The sequence below is a fragment of the Hirundo rustica genome, chromosome 12 (assembly GCF_015227805.2).
Source record: "Hirundo rustica isolate bHirRus1 chromosome 12, bHirRus1.pri.v3, whole genome shotgun sequence".
Taxonomy (NCBI): Eukaryota; Metazoa; Chordata; class Aves; order Passeriformes; family Hirundinidae; genus Hirundo; species Hirundo rustica.
Genome location: NC_053461.1, coordinates 16,334,856 through 16,362,249, shown reverse-complemented (window position 1 = coordinate 16,362,249; position 27,394 = coordinate 16,334,856). Strand labels below are relative to the sequence as shown.

Genomic DNA, 27,394 nt, shown 5'->3' with positions numbered 1-27,394 from the left:
AGGACTACAGCTATTTCAGCTGCCTGAAAGCCCAAAACCAGTTCAGGCAGATGGTCTGAAGCCACCTATTCTGCCAGCTTCCCCTTGCAAAGCCTTCCACAGCCCGAGCACAATTCCCCCACCCTTGCTTCAGCCCAAGCAGCACCGACGCAAGATTTACCAGACCACTCTTAACACAGGTCACTACTGGCTCAAAGAGTCATATTAGAGGGGTAAAAGCATTTGTCCAACCTTATCTTCCTTCGGGGCTTGCCAAGGCCAGCGTTAGCCAGGCCAGCTCGGAGCGGCAGTCACGTACTGGCAGCCTGGGCAGGACTGCCAGTGACATTTCCCAGGGGTCACTGACCCTGGCACTCTTCCAGCCCACAGTAACCCCTGCTAGACCTGAGAGACAGAGCTTGGGAACACCCAGGTCTCCAGTGCACTGTAAGACAGCTGCAAAAATGGGTGTTTTAATGACTTCACTGCATTTCCCACAGCAGGGAAGAGGTGCAGAATGCCCATCCTGTGCCCAGAAGGCCCTTGACAGGTCAGACTGCTGCTTAAATCACATCAACCTTCACACGTGCACAGGATTTGGAGATTCTGGGTATATTTCTGGAAACTAAACACACGAGAGCATGAATTCTGCCAAACAAAAGGAGGAACATGAGTTTTCTCTCTGCTCATGAGAAGCCCTGAGTATGCAGTTTCCATCCTTCTCCACACCTGGTTTTGCTCAAGCTACTCATCCATCACTCATTTGTCAAATGTGAAGAACACAAATGGGACTGGGTAAAAACAATAGCATCTTTCATACAAAATGAATAATGCAGAAAACTGAAATCAGTTTTATAAAAGTTGTCAGCTAAAAGGTAACTGGAGCTAAGCTTAAAAGTGTAGGAGAGACAGCAAATACTGACTTTTAAATAAAGTTCCTTATTATCAACTTCCTGGCGACATAGTTACCCATGTGCAGAATGGCCCGGGTTGTTTGCTTGTCCAGACTTTAAGAAATAAAATTTAAGTAGCTTCAAGATTTTAATGCAGTAAATCTACTTTGCCCCTGCATGAACTTCTCATAATGTGCCAAGCCATACTGATTTCCACAGGTGAAAATTAACTTAAAATTGGCTATTTTGCCCAAATCGTAAATAAAAAGCGTAAGAGAACACAAAGCTTTTGCTTTCATAAATCTTAAAACCTCATACCCTCAAACCTGGTCTCATTTGTTGCTATAGGGTTTGTGAAGGGTTGCTCAAATATACAGCACACGGACACACACCTGTGCCAAGATAACTTCCACTGTTGAGAAGTGCAATTGTTGGCATTTTGGGGCTAAGCAAGAAGGGAGTTTGATTTACAAGTCTTTCATATCCACAGCATTAGCCTGTGAGCATGAATTGGTGTTCAGAATATTGCCTGTGGGCTACTGAAGTATTTATTTACAAAAGTTCAACATTCAGCACTGAAATACAAGAGATGTAAAGATGGCACCAGATCAAAATCTATCAAACACCCAAAAGCCGCACACAGAAACAGCTGTATCCTTCTCTGTTTTAAATAAAAGCCATTTGTAAACTCAAATGCAACTCCTGCATTGTTACAGAAGAAAATCTTCTCTCTTTGGGGGCACACTGTACATCAGCAGGACGTCATAGAATAGTTTGGGTTGAAGGGACCTTTAAAGGTCATCAAGCCCAACCTCTACATCTTGTTGCTTACTTGTCCAAAGACATCCACACTTCTGACCTACTTGTCTGGAAAAGATCAAGTGAAAGACTGCTCTCTTCATTGTCCACATAATTCCACAGGACATGTTGGGTTGCTCTCAAGGTCATTTACACGGCACATACCAAGAGCATGCCACCAACCACGACCCCGGTGTGAAAATACAAACACAGCCAGTGCTCGCTGGAACAGATTTCAACATCAACTGCAAAGACTTCCCACCAAAACTTTCAAAGAAGCATCCCAAAATATGGGTGAAAATAATTCCAAAAGGACCATTTCTTTTAACAAAGCACTTGGCAACACACTGGCTACAAGAACAAAGGACACTAGTCCTGGAACACACCTGTTTGGAGGAGATATGCTTAACTGCAAACACACAGAGCCACCAGAAGAAGCAAGAGAATGAAGATGGTGTTAATTCAAACCAGTTTTACACTGCTAACATGCCCTGAGCTTCTACATGTTACAGCTAATAGAGAATTAGAAGGACTTGGCTGGGCTCTATACCACTTTGCCCACAGCTGATGATGTCTCATGTCAGCCCCAGTATGGAAGGCTTGAATAAGCAGAAGAATAAAGCACTCCAGATACATCCATTTTATTCACACCACTAGTATGATCATTAGACACAGCCTAAAATAATAATAAATCGCTGACTTCACTTACATGAAGGAAATGCAAGCTGGCTTACCACTGAACTTGATTTTTATCCTTCTGCTCAACGAGCTGTGCTGTTATTTATGACTGTATTAAAACCTACTGAGTTATAATAAAATAGTTCCAGTCCCTCAGAGTGCTTGATCATCATGTTTGCTAAGGTAAGATAATCCAAGTCACCTTCATGCAAACCCAACTGGCTCTGATCTGAAGCATTCTGCTAAATACCAGAACGAGGATTTTTTTGAGGACTTTGGCAAGCCACAAAGGTGGGTCACTCCTTGTGTGGAGCAGCGTGACACTGCTCTGGAGGAGAATTAACCTAGGGGGCCAAACTGATGCCACACAGTGTTCAAACTGAAAGCCAACACTGTCAGGGTTACTTTTGAATGATGGTGGCTCTTCCTTGCGAGTGGAGTGCTGAAGTCCAACACTTCCATTAAGCAACATCACATCTTTTTTTTCCTGACATGTTACTCACAAAGTGGATGCCAGAGCAGACATCACAGCAGCCACAGGAGATTAAAACTAACAAGAGTAAAAAATCAGGTATGCTTTATTTAATTCTTAAATTTAAACCCAGAAACTATAATGGAACTTAGTGTTTTAGTTATTTCTTAGCTAAAGGTATGTCACCATAATAATTCTGTAACAGAAAGACATTATTTAGGACAAATAGCCTTTAGGCTGCAAGAAAAAACAAGAGTCACGTGGGCTCATTTATTAAACAAGGATGCCAGCAATTCAGCCCTTTAAGAGCTCAAGCTTTACATACATGGAGTCATGGCATCACAATCTATTTTATACCTACAAAAACAAGATACATCCCCTTGGCTGATTTTGTAACCTTCCCCACACCTGCCCCTCCACGTCTTACCAAGATGAGCTGTTGAAAATCCTCCTCCTCATGTTATTGCACATATGGCAGGCAAATAATTATTTACCCTGTGAAATGAGAAGCTGCTGTCCATATAAATGACCCACACTGAGGCCAAAGGATGGGGAGCTGGCAGGACCATCAACTGCGTGAGCGAGATCTTTGACAAAACCCCAGACAGCTGTCAGGAGCCCTGTTTATATTGCAGATGTAATAAAGAACTGCACTCAGGTTCATTTCTTCAACAGTTGTTGCACAAGCACGCTCTTTATCACAAAAATTTTAGGTCTGAAAAATAGGTTATATAAAGAGATAGTCTGAAATTCTGCCATGGTGTTTGTCCAGCATATGCACAAACCCATCAGAGCAGTATGTGCAGCATGCTAGCAAATACAAAACCTCAGCTTGCAAGGGACTACAAGCTCTTGATTCTCTCCTGTGTGAAGTCCTGTCATGGTAAGGGTTAGGGCTCTTTCTGCAAGACTGGAAACACATTTTACATGACACCAGAAAAATTCCATCTTTCCAAACATCTTACAGAAAACTCTTTTTAATGATTTCATCTGAACATCAAAAAAACACAAGCCATGGACTCACTAGGGGAGCCACATTCACAAAACACAAAGAAGAGTGTGTGTTATCATTCCAGTTCTCCAAAGGTTAGCTGCAAATATGAAGCACCAAGAAATTCAGAAGTAATAGTTTGTCAGAAGATCAAAATGTCTTTTGAGAAAGAAATTCAGAGCCTCCAGGCTTGGTCTCAGAAGAATCCTATTTTAAACCGCACTTGACCTGTGCTAACATAACCCTTGAAGTGCTATTGCAAAAACAGCTTGATGCTCACGAGGGGAAACAGGCAAAGTATCTTTCACTAAAGTTGTATTTATGCAAAAAAATCGTGCATCTCCTTTTAACACTGAAAAATACAAACATCATGTTTTACAACATACCTCGCATCACTGATTGACACCACACACAAGGTTATAGCTGCTCAAGAAACAGTATGGGAACATCACACAGTTCAAGGCAACCAGATGCTAGAGTTAGAGATGTAATTAGAGACTAGATGGGAATTAACCAGATCTTAACTCAGACTTCCCCACTTCCCTTGCCCTTTTTTAAACCTATTTAAAAACTATAAACCCATTTTAGTGTACTTTACACGATGGAACAAATTTTTTTTAGAAATTCAATTGCTTAAAAAATACAAATAAGCTCACACTGTAGAGTTGATTTTAAATGAAGTTTGAACCGATGAAAAGTTAAAGTTTAAAATATTTTAACATCTTCTGGAGCCAAGGAGATGCCAGTACACCCACCACAGCCAACAACATGGTCTGAGATGTGGGACTCACAGGTGAATGGTTCAGAAGACTATGATGCATTTCAAGCCACTGGTGTCAGACCAGCTCTAGTCTGCTCTCACAGACTGAACTCCCAGGAGTGGCTGGATAGCATGAGGTCTCCTCATTTAATTTCCTCTGACAAGAATCTAATTAATACTTATCAACAGCATTGGGCAAAAATAAGCAATAATATGCAATATGTAGGGGGCAACTGGGAATTGCCTTCAAAACCGTGTTTGCTGCTCCACACTAAAGGCCGAGTCAGCCCCAGAAGGTGCCAGGGCTGATGTCCAACTGCTTGTTCCTGCCCTGCCACAGCAGCTCCCTGTGACACAGGTACAGATGCTTTCAGGATTACACCAAACCAGGCAATCAAAATCACTAAACTGATTTTTAAAGTCACCTTTCTATGACAGGGGGGTTGGACTAGATGATGTTTAAGGTTCCTTCCAACCCAAATCATTCTAGGATTCCATGACTGAGTAACAGCCAAAGGTGCTTCTGATCTACCCCATCAAGTTGCCTATTGATAACGTACAGCTGGCAGCAATTGCTATCTGGGTGTGTCTTCTGGAATTGCAGCTGCCAGAGAAGAAAATGCAAAGCTGAGCTGTGCTCCTCTAAGAGTTATTTGTCATTGTTCTCTGGGTCCAGTAGCGGTCTGCACATTCCTCTCTGGGCATCCAAGGAAGAGCACCAGACTCTGTGCTCAGGTCACGCAGAGCCATCAAGACCCAACTCAGTCCTTGCAGCCTTTAACCAAAGCCTTTAATCCATTTCCTTAGGGAAGGTGCAAGTTCAGAGAGAAGGGTTTCTAAGGATAATCCTGGAGAAGCTCACGCTGGAAGCTTTCTCCTCACGTCTTAGATCAAACAGCGCAGGAAAAGGCAGAAGGCAATTCGGAACAGTGACCCACGGAGGAAGTGGAACTTTGCACAGACCACTGATTGCACAAGCAGCACCCCAGAGCAGAAGGAATCACTTTTCTGCCCTCAAAAGCCAGTGTATGAAAAGGATAAACTCTTTTGAAAAGCCGAAGTAGCATGATTAAATAGTATTTTCCCTTTTACACAGCAAACCATACAGGGCTGAACCCTTAAGGAATATATGAACTTTCATGTGAAAGGAGTCCATTAAGTGCCCTGCAATGAATGGTGCCTGTGGTCCAGAATTCATTTCCTTTTAGAAAGCAAAGAGCACGGAAGGCTTACGATTGCTACACACAAGTGCTGACTCATTCAAGGTCATTTTATTCCCTCCCTAAACAAACTGTTCCTTTGAGACACAGGTATCCCAGCAAAGTATGGTTTTGGCAGCAGTCAGGAAGCAGAATTGTGTAACAGAGAAACTAATACTAATAAAAAATTCTTTCAGACAGCTCAATGGACAAGTTTTCAATCAGTAACCTATGATAATATAGATGATTGCCATGGTTTTTTAAAGCAGAAGTCTCACTTCTCAGAATCTTCTGTTTAGCAAGACAAAACTTAACTTTAAAGCACTATTATAATTAATTTTAAAGCAGTTTCTGAAATGTTAGCATTGTTCAACAGAACAGCCCTACTTCACATGAGGCTGTAGCAGAACTAACAGCAGCTCTTCCCCTTCAGTAAGAACAAGCTGTCTCCCCAAAAGTAGGTTTATCCACTTAGGTGCTATCAGGACAAAGATGCTAGTTAAGTGCAACGGCACTCTGGATCACTGATATTGGTAAACTGGAATAAGTTTTTCCTGACAATATTAGTCCCAGGGCTACCCAAATCCAGGAAAAAAAAAAAAACAAACAAACCCCAAAAAACCTACACACCTATAGAAAAAACACAAGCAGAGAAGTCACAGACTGAGGAAGTCAGAAGTAGTTCTTAAAGCTTAGTGTGTTGCCAGCAAGTCCTCGGCACTTGGATCTTTATGAAGACCTGAGAGAGACAGACAGGCTGTTTGCTACACCCCAGCTTTCAAATGTCTTCAAGGAAGGGACTGTTTTCCAAGAAGAGAATTTCCATTAGTTGCTTGTTGATATTTTCCTCTGACAGAACAGAAAGATTTAATTCACGGCCAACCATTACATCCTCAAGCTAAATTTTGATGGTTTCAACCAGAAACTTCTGGGTGACTTTTAGGAAGGCAGCCTGGAAGACGAGCTTTGATTCACCTTGTTAACATACAAGCTTCCTCTCGGATTAATGGACAGGTTTTGATTGCAGGTAAGGATAACCTCAGGTGCCTGGCTGTTGCTGGTGCCCCGAGCTCCCGGCGCTGCCGGACATTCCGGATCCGCGGCGCTGGCATGGCCAGCGATGGTCCCTGGTGAGCAGATCTGCCCCCCTCTGCACTCAGGAGAGGATGGACACACAGAGAGATACAAGGAGCACATTGTTCCAAGACAGAAAAACTGGCTCTTTGAACCTTTGGTTTCTTTGGACACACAAGACACGCTCCTGCTGATGTTGGTGTGTCCATTGGGAGACAGGACACGGATTCCAGCCGGGTCAGTAACAAAAACATCATCAGGAGCCAGGGATCCACAGAAGTGGGGTGCCCAAAACCAGCTGATGGCTCCCATGCTCTGCAAGCCACGTTTATTTAGAAATACACTAATATTTGTTACTGTTTCCACAATGGCATCATATACTGCTCCAAATTACTTTTCTTTCACTGGCTGACGTTTTCTACAAAATCCAGGATTTGTAGCACAAAGCAGGAGGGAGTTAGAATTTAATGCAGAACAGTTCTGTCTTACCTAGCATTGAGGATTGGGAATGTTCAGTGGAAAACTTCGTCTTTTAACCTTTTTTAATGATCTAGTCTTACCTGCTGACAAAGTTTATTACTTCTGCTGGACACCAGCAGCAGTTTTATTTAAAAGAGGCAGGCTGCCTTAGTTTCTGAATGCAGTAGCTATCACATACAGCATTTTACCTGATTAATGGCTTAAAGGCACCTCTGGGAAAATAAAATACAATAACACAACCAAACAACACAATTAGAATAATGTATCAAAACAGGCTTAACACCTGAGCATTAGCCTACATTGGCGAAGGGAACAGTCTAGAATGATGAATTCCCTGGCAGCTGAGAGCTTTCCTGAGGAATACAGTCTTGGAAACCGTAATGCCATCTGCTGAGAAATTATGGAAGTGCAGCACCATGAATTACTGTTTAATTACTGCAACACTGATGAGGAAGTGTCTGCTGCTGGGGATCAACTCGAAAGCAATCTCTTTGCTCTGTAAAACTTACACAAGAATTTTCAAACAACTGACTGAAACTTCAGCCACTGATATTGAGTAAGTCTAGGACACAAAGTCACAGAGGTCCATAATAAATATTGTTCCAGTATGTTATGAGAGTGCAATGTGTAAAACCCAAACTAATAATCTGGCATGGACATTCTAACTTCACAAAAACTGGTATTAGAGTTTTGTTTGTTGAGGGTTATTTTGGTGTTTCTTTAAAAGATACTCTATTTTCTGTTCCACATCATTACAAGTTGGGAAAAAAATAAACCTAGTTTAAAACAAATTTAAACGATCAGAGTTTCTTAACAGGTCTCAAAATAATGAACAAGTAGGTAACTGGCATCCAGTGGCAAAACTTCCAGTGACAACCTGCAGGGTTGAGCTGTTACCCCAACACCCCAGAGGCCTCACTGCAACTCTTTGCAGGAGCAAGTTATTTTCACCACTGGTGACAAAAGAATCACTGGCAGAGTTATATTTCCACAGAGGCCATCACATTTAATTTCTTTTTTTAATTTACTAAGCTGCAAGCATATAAAAGCAGACATGTAGTTTTGCTGGGTCACAAAAGCACCGATGGAACACAAGATCCCCCAGAATAAGCACTACCCCCAGGGGATGGAAAAGAGATGGATGGAAGATAAGCAGAAGGGTTTTCTCTCTTACTTGCACTGAAACACTACATCCAGTTCTGCTCCAAATGATACTGAGGGGTTTGATGCTCACAAAGTCTTACAGAGGATTCCATCAGCAGGCCAGCACTGCCTGCTTTTCCTCTAGCCCACAACAGTTTCAGAAGTGTTGCAACCTAACACTGACATTAATTATTAAAGGAGGATTTACAGTAAATTCATTCTTTAATTCAGGCAGACTGACCCAACCAGATGCACTGGCCAGCAAGTGTTGCTGTAACAAACCCGAAGTGGACACTGAGATTCTCTGAGACAGTGCAAAGGCAGCAGTGTTGATCCTCTCATTTAATTTCCAAGTAATGCTATTCCCATCCATAAAGAAAAAGAGAGACTGGTGCATAGTCTCCTAAGCAAATACTAGCTAGATGAATTCTGTCCTCAGCTTGGAGAAGATTTCCACTACAAGCACTAGAGATGGGTTAGTAAAATGGATCATTTTGCTCAAAGAACAAGGCACATGGATAGCACTCAGTTCTGGGAGATAAAGGGTTAAAACAGTTGCCCACTTCCTCAACTGGACAACTATTGTATTTTACTACTTTACAACTTTACTACTATTGTAATGTCCTTATTCAGCTGAATTCCATCAGGCCATGCTTTCTTAACACAATCTGACACGTACCTCTTCAAGATCTCGGATTTTTTCCCCTCTTCTCAGCCTCTCAGCAGTAGACACCAGAAATAAATACACCCCAAAAGCCAAATGGTAATCCAAACAAAGTAATATTTAATTACCAAGCTGGGGAGACTGATGACCAGACAGAGCAATTTTTTTTTATAAAAAACAAAACACACTTGCCAGGTCCTCTGCAGACAACACAATACTGGGTTTTGTTTCAAGTTCATAACTTGGCTCTTAAAGTAGTTGATAATGAACCAGCAGGCATTATTTTAAATCAACCAGTTTTATTAAATGAGCCAGAAAGGAAAGAGGCAGGGCTAATTACCAACATTCCTTGATGAATTACCTAGCGGTGTGTGGTAAATCTCCAGGCGTCTTTGTCTTTATCCCCAAATTTATCCCTTACTTATTTCTCAAGAGGTTAAAGGACATGGGGCTAATTAAGGAACCAATCCAATGACAGACAGAATCATTCAAGGTAAGGCTGGTTTTCACTCTTTCAAGCTTTTGCATCTCTGCCTGGTACTTCTTAATCTAATTTTTGAAAAAAAAAGAAAAAAAAAAATTACTGCTGGGGAGGGGGAGGAAAAGTGCTAATCTTGTCACGGTCAGGCAGGTTGAAATTGCCATGCAGTGCTGGGCAAAATGCTACATATTTGTAATTTAGCCAATAAGAAATTCCTTAAGCCTCTCTTGAATGGCAGGAATGCCTCCAGCTTGTCACTTTGAATTCATTTACTACACAGGTTCAGCATCTTGGAGAATAAAGCTGCCAAACCAGCTGAAGAACTGAAATATTTGCGAGTGTACCTAATACCCAAAGATTACTTTAAGCAGATCTGAGTTTTCACATTTAAAATTTAACGCCTATCAAAGGTGTCAGCGGAGGCCCCCCTGGATCTCTCCCCAGCCCCCACATTTTCCAGCACTGTGTGTGGCTCTGGGCATTATTTTCTGCTAAATTAAGCCACGGCTTCAGCAAACACAACTGCAGTGACCAGCACTCACCCTCTTCTTACAACCTTGGCTCCAGGAGTAAGGTGGTTATTAAATTCGTGTTGCCTGACAAAAGACTTGGTACAAGCTGCTAAGACCTATTAGCTGGGGGCTGTGGAGCCTCATCAATGCTCTTAATACCTACAACTATGGGCACCTACAAATCTTAATCTGCACAAGATTAACTCATCTTCTGCAGGTCCAAAACAGCCACTGACACGTGGTGAACCACCATTTTCCCAAGGTCTGGTAACTCAGCCAGCAGATAATATGTCTAGACCATAAAAAAAAAAAAAAAAAAAGAGTGCTTTGAAGCTGTAACAGACAGAACTTAGCAAGCTCTTCTTAATTTTCTGGATGCTACCCTGCCAGCAGGAAGACAGCAAATCCTCAAGACCACCAACTAGGACATAAACCAGCAAGAATTTCCAAGGAGCAATCAGAGCTTGGACCTTCAGATATCTGCACCATTTTGTCTGCTATCCTGATTTCCTCTGTGCCAAATATGCTAGTTTGAACTTCCAGGTAACTACTGTGAACATGCAAGGGCAAGAGCTACGCGACAAGGAGCAGTTTCTCACCTATTTTCCCCACTCGGCCCACATCATTTTCCCAAGAAATCCTCTCACACCCAGCAGCACAATCCAGCAGCAGCACAGCTTGTCTCACAACTTTGGGAACTGTATTTTTCTGTCACAGCGGCCACAGCCGAAGAACAAAGACGGAAAGATCAGACATCTTCATCAGCATCAACCATTTCTCTCAAGAGCCAAGCAACACACGTGTTTGCATGCATAGGAAAAGGGCATTTGGGACGAAGGGTGAGAGCAGCGTTTTGCGCTAGCAGTCAACCATCAGATACTTGTACACAGAAGTATGTTGCCCCTTCAAATTCCATGCATTTTTAATGTCTAATACCCTGGGTGTTAAGCAAGAGTTTACATTTTACCTCTATTACTGATGCAGACCTCAAGCACCAGTGCTTGTTTTAAATAGCTTTCAACCCACTGAGCAAGCGAAAGATTTAAGGCTGGAGAGATACTTTTACTTACATGAAGGCTGAAGAGACAAGGCAGACTTTAGTGGTTCTGTAGTTAAATACAAGTTCCTCTTTATGAAGAATTTGCTGATGGCTTATGATGTGTCACCAAGTGTAAGTAACCTTAGTTTAAATGTTTTATCTGCAGCTCAAGTTTGGCAAATCACTTGTCTAAGTTCTTGATTGCAAATACACACCACGCTTACCTAACACACCAGCACACACTACTATCCTACCATTGTCAGGTGAGATTAAATTAACTTTCAATCAGATAAGCATGTCCACAAACACATTGCTGGGGCAGGCACTACCACACATTTATCTTGCCTTCCCATTGTTCCTGTTCTTCAGAACTGTGAGATAAGTCCTCTACAGACTGAAGTCTTATGGTAATTATTACACCAAGAGCACTACTGCCAGCTGTCCAGCCTTCCCTGCCAAGCAGGGCTTCCACAGGTCACACTCTGGAATAAGCACACTGGAAAAATAATAGGAGGAGGTATTTTTTTGATAGGTGTCCAACAGTCATGAACATCAAACAGAAGAAATGCTTGGCGCTTCAAAAATGAAGAAATACGGGGTTTCTGATTTGAAGAGCTTACTGTGGTGACACATTTAAAGTCTGAATGAGTAATGACATGAGGGTGAAGAAGGGAGGCAAGGCTGGCTGCCTGCACTCCTGTCCACTCAGAAAAAGTGGGAAAGGGGAAAGATGAGCACAAACTCAGCAATGGGATGGCACTGAGCAAAAGACAAACGCACCCACTCTGGTATCAGCAGTGATCAGCCCACAGTACCACGGGGTGGGCAAAGATGTTGGAATAATAAAGCAAGAGAGGGAATCCAGTGCACAGTATCTGGCTTTAGGCTTTGAAAAGGTTTCACCTTGCTTAGGACAGGAAAGAAATGCCATTATGAAATTCTGGCACTAAAAGAGCAATTAACATCTACCATGAAGGCACAAACCCAGGCAGTGTAGCAGGGCGAATCCAAAGTGAAGGCTTTAGTGGCAGACAAATTTTTAAATATTTAGCATATTATAAACATTGTTGTATGGAAAGAGACTATTAAAACACCTTAATGAAAAACATTAAAAATGGGTTTGTGGGCTATGCTTCCATATATATAAAATATACATGTATATATTTGGGGGTGAACTGCCCTATTAGCAAGGGCTGGCAGTACACACAGAAGTAGAGATTTTTGTCCAGAAAGCACAGACCTCAACATGTAGATCCTCAAAGCAAGACCACTTTTTCTAGATCCCCAGGAGCAAGGGAACTCTTTCCTTACTCTCCAAAAGCAAGCTAAAAGGGGATGAAATGGACCTGCTACATCATCTGCTGGTAAGGAGACCTGCTTTTACCTTATCACCCTCAAAGCACTTACGCAGCACTCCAAAGGTATCTGTACCACTGCAGCCCTCAAAGCTGTTCTTGGCAATAGTATCAAGCACCTCCCATTTCTCCCAAAGAAAAGATACATTCTTCAAACCCCAATGGCAGACAAAGAAGGAGGAAGAGGTATGAGAAGTCCAGCAGATTTCTGTCTTGCTATGTTTGGTGTGACAACACTCAGGAAGAAGGAGATGTGCAGCAACTTCAACCCTGGGAGCATTTGCATCCAGCAGCAGGGACAGGGACCCACGGCACAGGCACAGTTTAGGTTCCATCAACCCGTGACCTGGTGCATCACAGCAGGAACATGACAGCAAGTGTCACATCCACGCACCGACTGAGAAACGCCAACAAGTGACACGGAGGGACAGAGGGAAGAAATGTTCACCCTTCATTTTCCACCTTCCATCTGCTTAGTGAGATATGCAGAGGGCTGGGTGGCAGCTGCCCACCAGTAGTGTTTTCAATCCTGCAAGAACTGGTAATATTTTCAGTGGAACTGATTTGCAATTCTGTGGGTTGGTGCTGGCCCTGAGCCTCCTTTGCTGCCTCCTAGGGATGCTCCTGTGCTGCTTTTCCCATGGAGGACACACGCCAGCCACAGTTCCTGCAGTGCCCCATTGTCTTTTGGGCAGGCAGGTTCAAAGGATTTAGGGGATTGCGCCATACTTGCTCTATACAGTAATGCAGAAATCAGGCAAAGCAATACAAGTCGCACAGCACAGCTACAATTCAGTTTTTGATGTCTCTACACAAGCAGACAGATGAGTCCCTACTCATCTGGATTTCTGCAGTTCACCTTCAGGACCACTGTCAATTCTGTACATGAAAAAAGTGGACTTACCAAAAAGAAATAGAAGAGAGGAATCCTCAAAGGAAAAGACTTAATCAGCATGTTGGTTCGACTTCTATCAGCAGAACTTCTCAAAGACCAAACCCAAAAACAAGCAGAGGATCCTGTACTCATTCATGTGGGAAAAAGGTCTGGTGGCTGGTCATTTCAGCATGTTAAATCATTCCTTGTTTTTTTACTCCTGGATCTTTTAGATGTTTTAGACAAAGGAAACCCCTTTTCCTATTTTGTCTCTTAACAGCATGTAGACAGTGGTGAGCTCCAAACCCACACTGCTACAGGGCAGCTTGGTGATGATCCCAGAGGGACATCATGTAAAACTCTGGTCATACTAGTCAGTGTTTCTGTCTGCTGAACAATAAAATCCTAAAATCAGCTACCTGGATTGACACAGAAGACTGGAAACTATCCTGTAGATAAGGCCAGGGTATCAAAAGCCATCACAAAGGTAGGGAGTTGTTCTGCCAGGAACTCCAGGGACCATTCACTTTACAAGAACCCTGATAGTTGCTTGGTAGGAAAGGAGCAGGGAGGGGGCAAGAGGGAAGGCATGAACAATGTGAAAAGCAGAACCCAGCAACTCAATCACATCAGCAGGAGATGCTCCCTAAATAACTGCTAACACACAGCTGCTCAGACTACAGAAGAAAAAAAAAAGTGATTTCCAGCAGGAAGACAGGAAGGGATGAAGTCCAAGAACTCTGGGGAAGCTGATGAACAGACCAGCCTCACTAGAAACCAAGAGGATTTTCTCTAAAAGCCAAGGACTTCATCTTAAACAAATTCATCCCCACCAGGTATGGGATTAATAGCAGCACTGTTCTGCAAATGGATGAGTGAGGAGCACCAGCTCTAACCTATCACCAGCCCTCAGTGATTGCAAGCAGGGACCTGAGCATAACCTCCTCAAGCACTGGGCAATAGAAATGCAATAACCACTTCCCAGAGACCAGCACTGAAGTTCTGAAACTGAGATCTGATACGGTTCTTCTGCTCCAGCAGGTAAGGACTCCCACCAGACAAGAGAATAACTTCGACCAACAAAAAGAACAGCTCCTTAATATTAATTGGGTGTACAAAACTAAAATACACCTGGGTGAAAGAAGTATGAGGTCATTTTAAGATGAGCTCTTTGCAAAGATGCTAATCCTTTTAAATAAAAATAAGTAAATAAAAAAAATAAAAACATAAGCTTACTTTGTACCTCAGGAATGGGTCCTGATTTTTTAGGGCTTTAAACTACTTTCCAAGGCAGAGAAAGAAGGTGAGTTACAACAGAAGCAAAAGATTCCTGGTGACACCTCTCTGTAGTGTTGGAGATGGATGAGAAGGTGCTTAAAGACAAACCAACCCATGAAGCCAATCCCATTTCTACAGAAGGATAACCACAAGCTGTAACAAATCTTCCTTCTGCCATTAAGAGTTGCAGAGATACTGTTCCAAAAGCATGAAACCTACTCCCAGTCCATCTCTCAATCAGGCAGCACAAAGCAGTGAAAAATTTGAATTCCAGCAGGTCATCTCCTACCTTGCCAAGCTACATTACTTGGCAGAGGAGTGATGCAATGAGAAGTCATTACTCAAGAAAATGAAATCCCATTTATTCACATGGCCTTGAGCATACTACGTTACGCAATTTGGAGATGCCTATGCAATGTGACATAGATTAGTACATATTTCTCTTTCTGTATTGTTTCTAAATGGACATCTTGAAAACAAATATAAAATCCAAGCTCATTAGCACCTCTGGCTTCTTTTTAAACCAGTCATTCCGAATTATCATCCTCAGATATGGAAGTATTATTCTCCTTCTCACACTGTGAGATATGGGTGAAAGGGCAAGTCACACAACATAATTAAAACCACAAAACACTGACAAATTCAACAGGCTTAGAGTGGGATTTTTTGATGCAAAGTACCAAAACAAACAAACAAACATAACAACAATACCAGCTGCTAGATTTGATCTTGTTTGTAAAGTAACATTGAAAAAGATCACTTTTAAACAAAGCTGCCTTGCAGGTTAACATTACTCAAAGTGTAAAAATTCCCGTTTTGTCTATCTCATTCTTTAAGGTCACCAAATCCAGACCACATGGACAGTAAAGTTAGCAACTTAGTTCCCTATTTCTCTATTACAACTTCAGTACAACTCATATGGAAAATTTGTCTACAGCTAAAAAACAACTGAAGTGTAAAAAGCAGCTGCAGGGAAATGATGTCACTGCAGCCAGAGCTGGCTGTCAGCACACTGGCACCAGGAAGATCCTGAGTTATTGTTAATCTCAGCTTTTGAGCCAAATATTCTATTTGCAAAAGAAATAACAAAACAAAACAAAACACACCCCCACTCAAAAAAAAAAAAAAAAAAAAAAAAAAAAAAGGCAATCTCCCCCAAAACCACAAAGAAAGTAACATGGCTCTTTTGCCAAATCTTACTCTTACTGAAACCTCAGTGGTAATTTTCAGGAAGATCATGACTTCAAACCTGGCATTTTGTACTAAATTTTTTTTGTACAGAACTGGTCCACTGTCATGAGTAAGGACAAAAGGACAAAAGGGTGAATCTTTCACTGCTTTTCTCCACCAAAAACACAAGCAGAAAAACTATGCAAAGCAGTTTTGCTGTTTTTCTCAGCTTTGCCATTTTTCTCTTCTCTCACAGGCAGAGACCAAGAGGACTTGGTTTTGCTAATTTTGACTGTTACTTATGGAAATGTAGGTGATGAGAAGACAGACATCATTTTGGTCCAGCAGGTTGCTTGTATTTCCACAACTGTCAGCTTCAAAACGGAATTCCATTGCTAAAAGGTACCTGTTGCCAGTAACTCTTTTTATTTTACAAGCTGCTTAAGGACACATTATCTTAATTTTTTATTCTGTAGGGTCATGAACTCTTATTTGGGCTAAAGACAAGTGGAGGACAAGTGTCCTACCTCTTTCCAGGAGATCCTTCTCCATCAGAGGGAAATGGGGGACAAATACCACTTTTGGAATCCTAAGGGATGAGGGTTCAGGTTCAAGTCCTTTGGGTGAAGTTTCCTAGCAATGCTCCAGTTTTGCACACAGATTCCTGTCCCAGGAAGCTCAATTGCAAAAACTGAGCATCACCTTTTGGCTGCAGAGATTTCTGAACTTTGTCCCTCAGAAATCAAGGTCTGCCTTCCCTCCTCTCCCATAGAAAGAGGCATTTGCAAAATGAACAATAACAACTGCTAATGCTTCTTCAAGATGTTACATTCCTTTCTTATCAGTAAAATATCATCAAAAAGTAAACACTGTCCTACAAGTTTTCACAGTATTTAAAAAATACCCTAAAACTCATGTTGTAACAGATTAGGATGAAAGGATGTAAAAAATGTAATATATGCTTATTTAGCTAGGTGCATTACAAAAAAACCTCTATGTCATAGCACCTACACATCTGCTGGATCTGAATTATAACTACAGCCATAACCTTGAAACAAGTTGAAGAAATTGTTACACACAAACATTGTGAGTAATACACAAACGTTAGACAAAACAATTCTTCCCAGACAATTTCAGACTCCTTACTATAGACATAGGCTCATGTGCTCAAAGAATATTATATTACATTTTTAATGGAAATGTGTGAGTATGGAGAGAGAGAATTCAAAATTCAGCTGCTGCCTTTTTGCTCCCAGATCTCATACTGGACTATGACTCTACTATCCCAAATCAGTGTTAGTTTTAGCGCTGACAACACACCACCATAATGCAGATTCCATAAATAAAATTACCCTATATTTTCCCCATAAACCTGTCACACAGACCACCTCAAAATCCTGAGCTGGCAAGTCTGTTTTAAAACTGAATTTAAAAAACTGCGTGTCACTGGTATACAACAGCAACAAGCAAAACATGAGCGGTTCGTCACCAAGCTCCAGTAACTTATGTGGTAAGAATATGTTCACTGACTAAACAACAAACTGCAACAAAAAGATCCAGCAATAACGCAGAGCAAACTCTACAAAACTGGTGGAAATCATATTTTCATGAAATATGTCAGCAAACTTCTCCAAAACATTTGACACTGTTTTACTCACACATTTCACGGTGCTTCAGCCTACTTGAATTTAAGCAGTGCGTGAAATTATCTCTTTTCTTATAGCTGTTCACGTTTTTCCCTGAGTAATTAGCAAGCTACATCCCCTTTGACAGAGGGACACTAACAAGCTCCTACAGTTTCCAGTGGGACAAGGAATCCAAAGCTACTAATAGCAAACAAGTCATTTAAACAAAAAAAGGATTACAAAGACTCGTTGCAAGTAGCTGGAAACTCACTCATATTTCAGATTAAGGCTTTCTGAGGAGCTCTTTTGTAAAGAGTTTTGACTCCGTCTTACAAAACTATTTCACTGTTTTCCTCCAAAAACCAAAACATTGATTTGTTATCTACTAATAATTTCTTCGTATTGAAAGCAATTAAGTACTAGAAAGATAGAGAAGAATTTTCCAAAGGGAAGATGACGGAAAATTTAGTTTTGTTACAAAACCTCCCTCCGGAGATCTCAAAGTTGAAAGAAAACAAAAGTTACGCAAACTTTTTAAAAAAGTTTTTCCATTCTTCGCTACCAGGCCAACAAAACAAGCCACAAAACTAAGCCAGAACTCGGCTTATTAGCAAAACTTGGTTGCCAAAAAATGCCTAGAACCACGTCCCCGTTAAATAAAGCGCGTTTTGAGGAGCTCCTGAGCGGAAAGGTGCGTACCTTGAGGACCTCCATGGGCACCTGGGTGGCGGGGGGCAGGCTGGTGGGGACGCTGACGTTGATGGCAGGTGTCTGGCTCACGGGCACTCGCTGCTGCATGAACTGGGCTGCCTGCTGCTTCTGCTGCTGCTCCCGACGCTCCTGCTCCTGCATCTGCTCACGCATGAGCTGCTGTCGGAGCAGGATTCGTGAGGTCATGCTGGAGGAGCTTAAGGGAGGCTTGGAAGCGCCAGGATGCTCGGAATTGCTGTGGGAAGACCAGAGAAAGACAGCTCAGCTTCCACGAAGCGGGATGGCGGCTCGGGTGGCCGGAGCTGGTGGAATTACAAGGGAACGTGGGGCGCGATGGGCGAGGATCCGCGGCACCGCCAGAGGCGAATTCGGAGCCGACCTACTTCAGGTACTTAGCGGCCACGTTAGGCTGCCTTAACTTGGCTGCAGCCAAACCGTTCCCCAACACCAACATCCAGCTGTAAAGAGCCATTTGCTCTTTCAAATTTTACAGCAACCACCCACGAGAAAAACAAATGCTTTTATAGACAGTAGTAGGCACATATATTCCTTTTTTTTTTTTTTAAGGAAAAAAAAAAAAATAAAGAGCTGAAGCAAGTCTAATGATTGGTATGGATAATACTCCAGTTCAATGATCTAGCTCAAAGTAAAGGAAATCTAACTCTCCCATGAAAACATGACAAAACATAATTCACTTATTTCCTGCATAATACTACCTTAGGGTTGGACTTGCTGGCACTGACTTTTCAGCGTTAGAATACCGACCTCTACAAAAAATTAACTCCCAGCCCAGGCCGACCAGCATCTTCCAAGCACCTTCAGATACAAAACCAGGAAAAATAAAACAGTAACACCTTTATTCCAGTCATACTTTACAAAGAGCAACAGTCTGGCCCACTCCAGCACACAGCACAGCTTGACCACCTAAGAGATATTTCTAAGCCATTGGCAAGCAGAGCACGGGACAGACCACAGGACTTTGCCATGGACTGCAGGGACACTTTCTGGAGCAACTCATCATTTTCTTAGCCCACAGACCCAAAACCCATGGGCCATGCCTTGGCAAGCCATCAGCATCCCTCCTGGCTCTAGGAAGAAGCTGGTCTTGAAACCCCCACCTCTGGCTCCAGTGCTGATACCTGCGGGATGCTGGCAGGACACACAAGTCTGGGAGCCAGCATCCCTTCCAGGTCTTGCTCGGAAGCCACGGGCACCGGGGGCTGCTTGTGCTCAGACAGCCAGAGCCAGCACTGCTGGAAGTTTTCTGGCTTTGTTTAGGACTGATGTTGACACAGTTCAGGGCAGAAACAAAAAACAAAAAAAAAAAACCCAAAAAACAAAAACAAACAAACAAAAAAAGACAGAACCCACGCTTAATGCCCCAAGAGATCAAACTCTGCTCTTCCAGAGCACACATTTTGGGGGCAGGGAGGCAGGGGACCATCTTGCTATTTAAGACCTGTCATGTTGAAACATTCACAGAGACACTGATCCTTTTGATAAAACAAGAGAAAACCTTTGTGGTGAAACTAATGCAGCTGCGGAATAATCGTACTAATTAGCTGCTCAAGACAAGTCATTGACTGTGATACTTGTAAAAAACACTCCCTTTTCAATTAAGGGTGAAGCATTCTCACATCTAAATCCAGCAGCTTGTTTTCTGGCTGCACATCAGAACCACTTTCACATTTCCAAACCGAAGAGATGCTTTATTTCCATGACCAGGATAGTCACAGATCAGTGGTCTCCCAACTGTTTTGATTACACATTCCTACCAGGAATGTCTGAACATGCACCCCCAAAATGTTTACTTATTTATTTGTGAACTATATACACGTAATACTGAAGTACTCATTTTCTTTCTGCCCACTAATAACATTGCATCCCACCGCGAAGACCACTTTAACACATGAGAAAAAAAAAAAAAAGGCACCCAAATGCTGCTTTCAGGGAAGGATTCATCCTCGTCATGTTGGAAAAAGGCCAGTTTTGTACCACACTTGTCAGCATTCTCATTTGTGTGCTACTGGCAATTTTTACAGATACCTAATGTTGCAAAATTGGTAACCCAGCAGTTCCTCCCACCTTCTTTCATTTTGAACTCTTTCTCCGCCTACCAAAGCCAAGTGCGCTGGAAACCATCTCAGAAGAACCTTCCTATATACAAAAATGTTGGGGAAAGGAGGGAGCAGGGAGGAGAAATTATTTCCACAGCATTTCAAACAGCTCCTGCCTGGAACCTCATCTTGCTCACGCAATTATTTTGCCTACTTGCACCAAGTGTCTTTCCAGCTTCCTGCAGGTGATTCAGGGCTCTACTGTTGATCAAAAATTGTAAACAGAAGCTTCAAGTATTCTGTCTTTTAATGAGACAACAGTCCCAGAAATGCTGTTGTGTCAAATTCCTGCAAACAGGGCAACGATGTTCCCAGGCTTTATTTCTTCTGCAATTCTGCTGAGTGTTTTACATGACAGAGGCAGATGAGTCCTGAACGAAGAGAGCGTGGACAGCCAGCGCTTCCAGACTGCAGCTACTGCCACAGGATCATGGAATTGTTTAGGCTGGAAGAGATCTCCAGGATCATCAGGTCCAGCCATTAACCCAGCACTGCGAAGCCCACCACTAAACTGCATCCCCAAGTGCCACATCTACGTCTTTTAAATACCTCCAGCAATGGTGACTCAGCCATCTCCCTGACAGGCTGTTCTGGTGCTTGACAACTCTTTCAGGGAAGAAATTCTTTGTAGCATTCAATCTAAACTTCCTCTGGCACAACTTGAGGCCATCTCCTCTTTTCCTACTCATTATTAATGGGCAAAGGGAGATGGGAACCTAACCATCACAGCATCAGTGCAGGGGAGTTCAAATAATGCTTATTCTGGGATAAAAGCTGCTGCACAAAACCTGCCTGCCTAACCAGATGCTTCTGTCACAAGCACTGGGAAGGAACATGGCCAGATTTCCTGTTATTTATTCCCAGGTGTCTGTAAAGGTCCTCCTGTGTGCATGACTGTCTCTCCACACCAGCATTCCCCCCACCTGCCATGAGTGGCACCGATCAAACATGGAAAACACTTTGAAACTTTGGAATCTCACCCTCTAGGTCTGTCCTGTGCATCACACAGGTCATTCTCCCATCCAGCTTCCCTTCTACACGGTATCTGCTCATCTCCTCGAGCACAGAATAGAAGGAACAGAAGATGGTTTGGGTTTCATGAACATGTACCTCCACAGAGCAACCAGAAGGGTTGTCAGAACCCCGCTTTTCCAACCAAAGAAGTGATTAAAACCTTGTTATTGCAAAAGCTTCATCCAGAGAGTTTTGAAAATGGTTATTTTTAAAGGTTCTTGACCTTTATGTGCTGGCGCACAGGCAGATCTTCCATGACCAAGCTTGGTGCCATGTACCACAGAACAATCCAGAGTGGACACGTGGATCCAGAACTCCCCTACACGAACTGATTCACCCCCAGATTACGTGGAGCCAGGAGCAGAGCCCACACACAGCTAATACACAATGCAATTCAGATACTTCCTGCAAACAGTTTATGGAAACCATCTAATTGCAATAAATGAAACCGACTCATCCTTTTAATTGACACATGATTAAACCAGTTATCCATTAGCACTCTAATAAGCACAGCATAATTCAGACTGGGAGTTATTAGTTATGTGTCATGTGCCAATCCAATTAATCATGAAGCGATAAAGCTTTATTAAATAAGTTTAAATTACATATCCTTTGCACAGATGCCTGGGAAATGTTAGCTACTGCATACATGAGTTAATATGTAGGTGGCCATTGCATAATAAAAGGCAACTGATCACATTAAAATCAAGTTTGATTTTGTTGCCACCAAGCCACGGAGACCATAACCTTCCCAGATGTTTACTGATTATTTTTTTTGTCTCCTTAGGCAAAAAGACAAACTTGTCTTTCGTTGGACAGTTTTTGTTTTCAGATTCTACAAATTGATCAAACAAATGCACTGGATCATATGCATTAGTTATGAGTTATCTGATGTACAAGAATTATTTTGCACTACCTATGCATTGATTAAGAAACTTCTCTGGAGACTTTGAACTGGGAAAAAAAAAAAAATAACTCAATTTTGCTTTTAAACTACTTTAGAAACTGTAATTATTTTTGAATAATTTTTAAGGAGAAAAAAAAAAAAGTCTCCAATGTAATGTTTCTTATACAAATTAGACAGAGAGCCCTCAAAGCCACTTGTACCAGTCAGGATGGACTACCCTGCTCCTAATTAAGAAATAGCAAGTAAGAGGGAGGCTGCTGCTCTCCTCCCTCCATTCATGCCAACTGTTTGTTAATGGGTTAGCCCACAGAGAAATCAGCCAAGAAAAGCAGATTTAGCACCTCAAGAAATCCACTGAGCTGCACCAGATCTCAGAGGTAAGAAATAACACCAGATTTAAATGCTTTTGTTTGTGTCTTACCCTTATCCCATTCATAATTATTCATAGAGAAAATAAAGGCATCCACATTTGAGTTGCAATGTTGGCAACTGCTCATCTCCTTGCTTTAAATATTACGATTGTTCTATGCTATAATGGTGGATACTTAAATACTTGAACTCCAGAAGATATTTTCAGGAGACCACCACTCCGCTCTCAACAGCACTCCTAGAAAATCACTAGATTTTCTTCAAAATTAAAGTTGATTTGTACAAATTCTGTTTTCAATCTCTCGACCAAGCAATAAAACCTCAAGAAACTTTTTGTTCCCTGCGCTGTATATGTGACTGAAGCAACAATGCCCATAGTAGCTTCTGACCTGCCAGCTGTTTGCCTCAGAAAGGAGTGACAGAACAGCAAAGAATAGCAAATGGAAAAAATAAATGCAAGGAGGAGCCAGACTGCACACACGATCACCCCCCAAAAAAAGCCTAATACAAAATGCAAAAAGTCCACAAACAACAACAAAAAAACCCCATACACAATCCCTTTTCCCCTTCAGCCAAGGTAAGGGATTCCAACTACTACAGCATTTTCCCTGGAGCACTTTGTACTTCATTCCTAACATTTAATAATTGATTGTGGGTTACAGCGACGCTCCGCTCACCGCGCCAACTGCCTGGCGCTGCATGAAGTATCAATGCAAAAAAAAAAAAAAAAACCAAGCCCAAGATTTGGCACCCTCCTACGTCCTGACTTGCCAAGGACAAAGCAGTTACAAAAACGGTGTGGAGACCTTTATCAGCCTTTATAATAAAGCCAGGACTACGTTTCAGGCTCGTACATGAAAGGTTTCCGCACTTGAAGGTTACATGTTTAAAGAGACAGGCTGCCTGCCCCTGCCTCATCATCAGGGTAAATGTTTTCTGCTCCTCCTAAATGCTTTTGTGTCCTGAGCTGCACTGCTTGCCCTGCACCGTGAGCTGCACCCACAGAACAGCCTGCAGCCCAAAATGCACCCACACACCTGCCTGGATGCACTGAGTGCACCTGGTTGGGCAGGGAAAGCAAAGCCCTGCAACCTCCATCCACCACGCTCACCGACTACACCAAGGAGCTAAGGGTCGAATTTCAAATCAAATTAATTTGGTGGAACAACCCGCTTTGGAAAAAAATAAGAACAACAAAAAAAACCCCACATGCACACACAAAACCCCTCCAACACCACACAACCCCACACATAAAAATACTCAATCCGCAGCTAAGAATTTTTTCAAGTTGTTGTACACCATGTAGTAGTTTTCCATTTTTCTTCCTGTCTTTAAAACACGCCTTCACAAGTGGCTGAACATAGTGCTTTCTGAACTTAATGAAAACCTCTCTCATGACCCAGGAGCACTCAGTAAATAATTATTAAGCTCTGGAGGTGGCTTTTGCATGAGTGTTGACTTAATAAATGCGGTAAGTTGATCTGCTTGAATGCCCACCTACTCGGGGACTCAGCTTGCAGTATAGCCTGGAAAGCTTGATCTTGACCAGATTAAGGAACAAGGTAAAATTAAGAAGTTCAATCCAGAAGCTGTAAAGGTCGCATTTTATAATCCTTTACTACCACCGATAACAAAAGGGAGATGAAAAATTGCAAACCGAAAGTATCCTCAAAGACTTCCATATCACAACAGTTATAATACACCAAGTTTTTTTACACCGAAACTGAACCTCTGTTAGCCCAAATCTGTGGTTTTGCCATGAAGTTTCAGAACAAGAGACATACATATGTATATATATATATATATATATTTAAACACAGAGTCCTCCCCTCCTGAGAGTCACCACCAGTATCTGAGCAGGGCAGCCCAGCTGCTGTGGCTCTGCAGAGGACAGTGGCCAGTCCCAAGCACAGAATCATCAATTCCCAGAGCACAACCTCCACCACACCAAATCCACCCCGCAACCATCTGCTCACGGTGCCCCGGGAAAACATCACTCACAGGCAGAGGCTGTCAAAGGAGCAGGGCATGAACAGCTGAACAGCTTCCATCCTTCCCCCCCGCCCCAAATTTTGTGTCCGAGAGCTTCTGCTGAGCACCCCCGGGTGAAAGTCAAGCGGCGTCCGGGCCGGCTGTGTCTCCAGGGGAGGCTCCAGATAAGGACCTGGCAACTCCAATCCCCACGGAGCAGCAACGCGGAGAGAGGCTCCGGCACCGCAGACCTGTGCAATCCAGCACCTACCGAGGAGAAAACAACGGCCTCCAGGCACCACGGCCAAGGGGCAGCAGGAAAGGACTTCCAAAAGAGCCCAGGAGTTTGGAGTCAGCATCCTGCTACACCCCGTCTCACCTGCATGGGAGCGCCGCGCAGCCTCCAGGTGGGCACGGAGCCGCTGGATCCCGGAGCCGCAGGATTTGGGGTAAATTCCCGGCACCGCCGTGGGCTGAGCGGATCCCAGGGGCTGCACCACCCTCACCGCCCCGCAGGGAATGGGAGAAACCCAAGACACGGGCTGGCATTGAAAGCACTTCTCCCATTCATTAATTAAAAGGGGTGTGATCGGGCCATTAACACCATCGGTGGATAAGGGCTGTCTGTAACAGCACCGTTTTCTCACGATCTTTATCGACAAAAAAAGATGAAGGGAAAGGGTGGGTGCAAGACAAATTTGTTTTCTGGGATGTAACTTCTTCGCATTCAAGGCTCACCTAAGCGAACCTCCACCCAGGAACCACTGGACATGCATCTCTCAAGAGCTGCAACTACATCTGTAAAGGTAGAGGAGATGTGACAGTGCACACACCATTTCCCCGGCTCCACCTCTGCTCAAACAGGCTGAAACCCTCAGAAAGGCAGCACGCAGGTACACAAATACCTCCAGCTCCCAAAACTGTCCCCTGAAGGGCTAAAGGAATTTAAAATGTAGTTGGACTGCGTTACCCAATATTGGTTTGATGCTCTTCCTCAAACTTTTGAAGTTTCCATCACAAACTTCGAGAAAATACTACCAAAAAATAAAAGATGAAAAAAAGGCATGAAGCTGATATGCCTTTCCCTTAGAAGTCTGACCTTGTTAAAGGCTTTTTGAACCATTTTTCAGACACCACATCGATGGGCACTTCCCTCTCCAAAGTGCTCTACACAAATTTGCAAAACAAAAAGCCAGATTGCTAAAACAACCAAGAGGTGATAAAAGAAAAAGCGAGGAGATAACGCTCCACTAACAATCTCTGTAGTTTTTGATTTTGTAATGCAGAATTTACCTTTTTTTATCTGGGTAAACAGAGACGATAACACTGTCGCTGAGAGGGAAGATGACATGACCGCCACACTTTTTGGTACTTTACAAATACAGAGTGCCCAGGTCTGGCTTCACAGCACCTTTCCATCATATCTTGGTTTAGAAATTATCACTCCCACAGCTGGATAGCAAGTTTATTCACAGAGGCAGTTTTCAGCAGAAGACAAGGCTCAACTGTGTTGTGTCCACAGCTTGCATCCATAATTCACATGCCCGAACTCATTCCCAGCTAAAAAGCCATGGTGCCCCTCAAGACTTACCAGGACCAGCAATTCCCAGCCTAAACCCTTCCATCCATCCAAGGTTTTCTGCTTATTGACTCCACTGTCACAGCACTACTCAATAATTTCCAAAGAGGATGAGGCAGCTGGAAGCCTCATCGCCTGCAGATGACATACTCACTCTGGCATGCTGAGCAAACAGGATCTTGAAGAGCAAAAGGGAAAGTGTTTATGGAAGATTTGCTTTAAATGATTAAGAATCCTGAACAGTCATGATGAAAACCACACAGTGAATTCCGTGCTCGGTATGTTGGCATTATCAGCACATAGGACTTGCTCACAACACTAAATAAAACGTGCAAGGGAACAACCAACCCCTAACACATCACTGCAATAATTTTAACATTAAACCTGTCTTGGACAGATATTAGGCAAACTCTCACTTCAGTCTCTAGCCACAGCACTAGCTGCTCATTACTAGACCTGATCAGATCAGCAAATGTCTTTAGCAACTCTTCTTTCTAAACAAAGCAACTCTCCAGGCTGCAGAAACCAATCCCTCAGTGTCCCCATGCTTGGAACAAACTTCAATTTCAGAGTCCCCTAAGCACTGCTCATAGATAAATAGATAAAAAGGTAGAAGAAATATTTGTGGACAAGTTATTGGGGCAAAGAGGATTGTGTGACAATGCAAGCTGAACTTCTTGGGGTGTGGGTAAAAAAGCCCTTATTCAGCAACAAGTTACTTTACCAACCATTTGGATATTTACCCTGCAATTAGGATTTGCAATTGCAGGACAGATGTGCCAGACTTACTGCCTTGGGTTTTCACAGCTCAGACAGGAAGGTGGGATAAGCTCCAGCTGTCCATGTAAGGAAGCATTAGTGAGGTTTACAAACTTGCTAATTGAGGCGAAGTAAAATGGAGGAATTGCCCAACTGCAAACAACTAAAGACAGCTGGCCCTCAATTCCCTCAATGTCCCCACAACATCCCTGACATGGGAGGACCCCAAGCCAAGGCTCCTGGAGGAAGCAGTCCTCAGTCCATCAGGTATCATTGCTATGCTATCAGCAGCATCCCCAGCACAGGCACACCCAGCCAACAGCCCTTCTGTCACCAGGTACCTCCCCCAAATCCCAAATTCAGGGATTCCCCAAGCTGGGAACAATTTCTGTGTGCCTCCAACCTCAGAGTGTGCACTGTGGGGCAGAATGGTTGGGGCAGGACAGTGTAAATGTTATTTGGAGGGACCCTTTTCACCTGCCATCCAACAGCTGCAAATTCT

At 42.9% G+C, this 27,394-nt stretch overlaps 1 protein-coding gene across 7 annotated transcripts in view; it reads right to left on the bottom strand.

The window, feature by feature from the left end:
* Positions 1-27,394, bottom strand: part of MITF (melanocyte inducing transcription factor) — a 122,435-nt gene that overhangs the window by 27,880 nt on the left and 67,161 nt on the right. For 6 of the 7 annotated variants that reach the window (XM_040075888.1, XM_040075891.2, XM_040075893.2 and 3 more), the window contains one exon: positions 18,165-18,411. In XM_040075888.1, the coding sequence (XP_039931822.1) occupies positions 18,165-18,411 (247 nt within the window). Of the gene's footprint in view, positions 1-18,164; positions 18,412-24,584; positions 24,697-27,394 lie in introns of those variants that run through there. The other variant, XM_040075890.1, reaches the window with a different exon arrangement.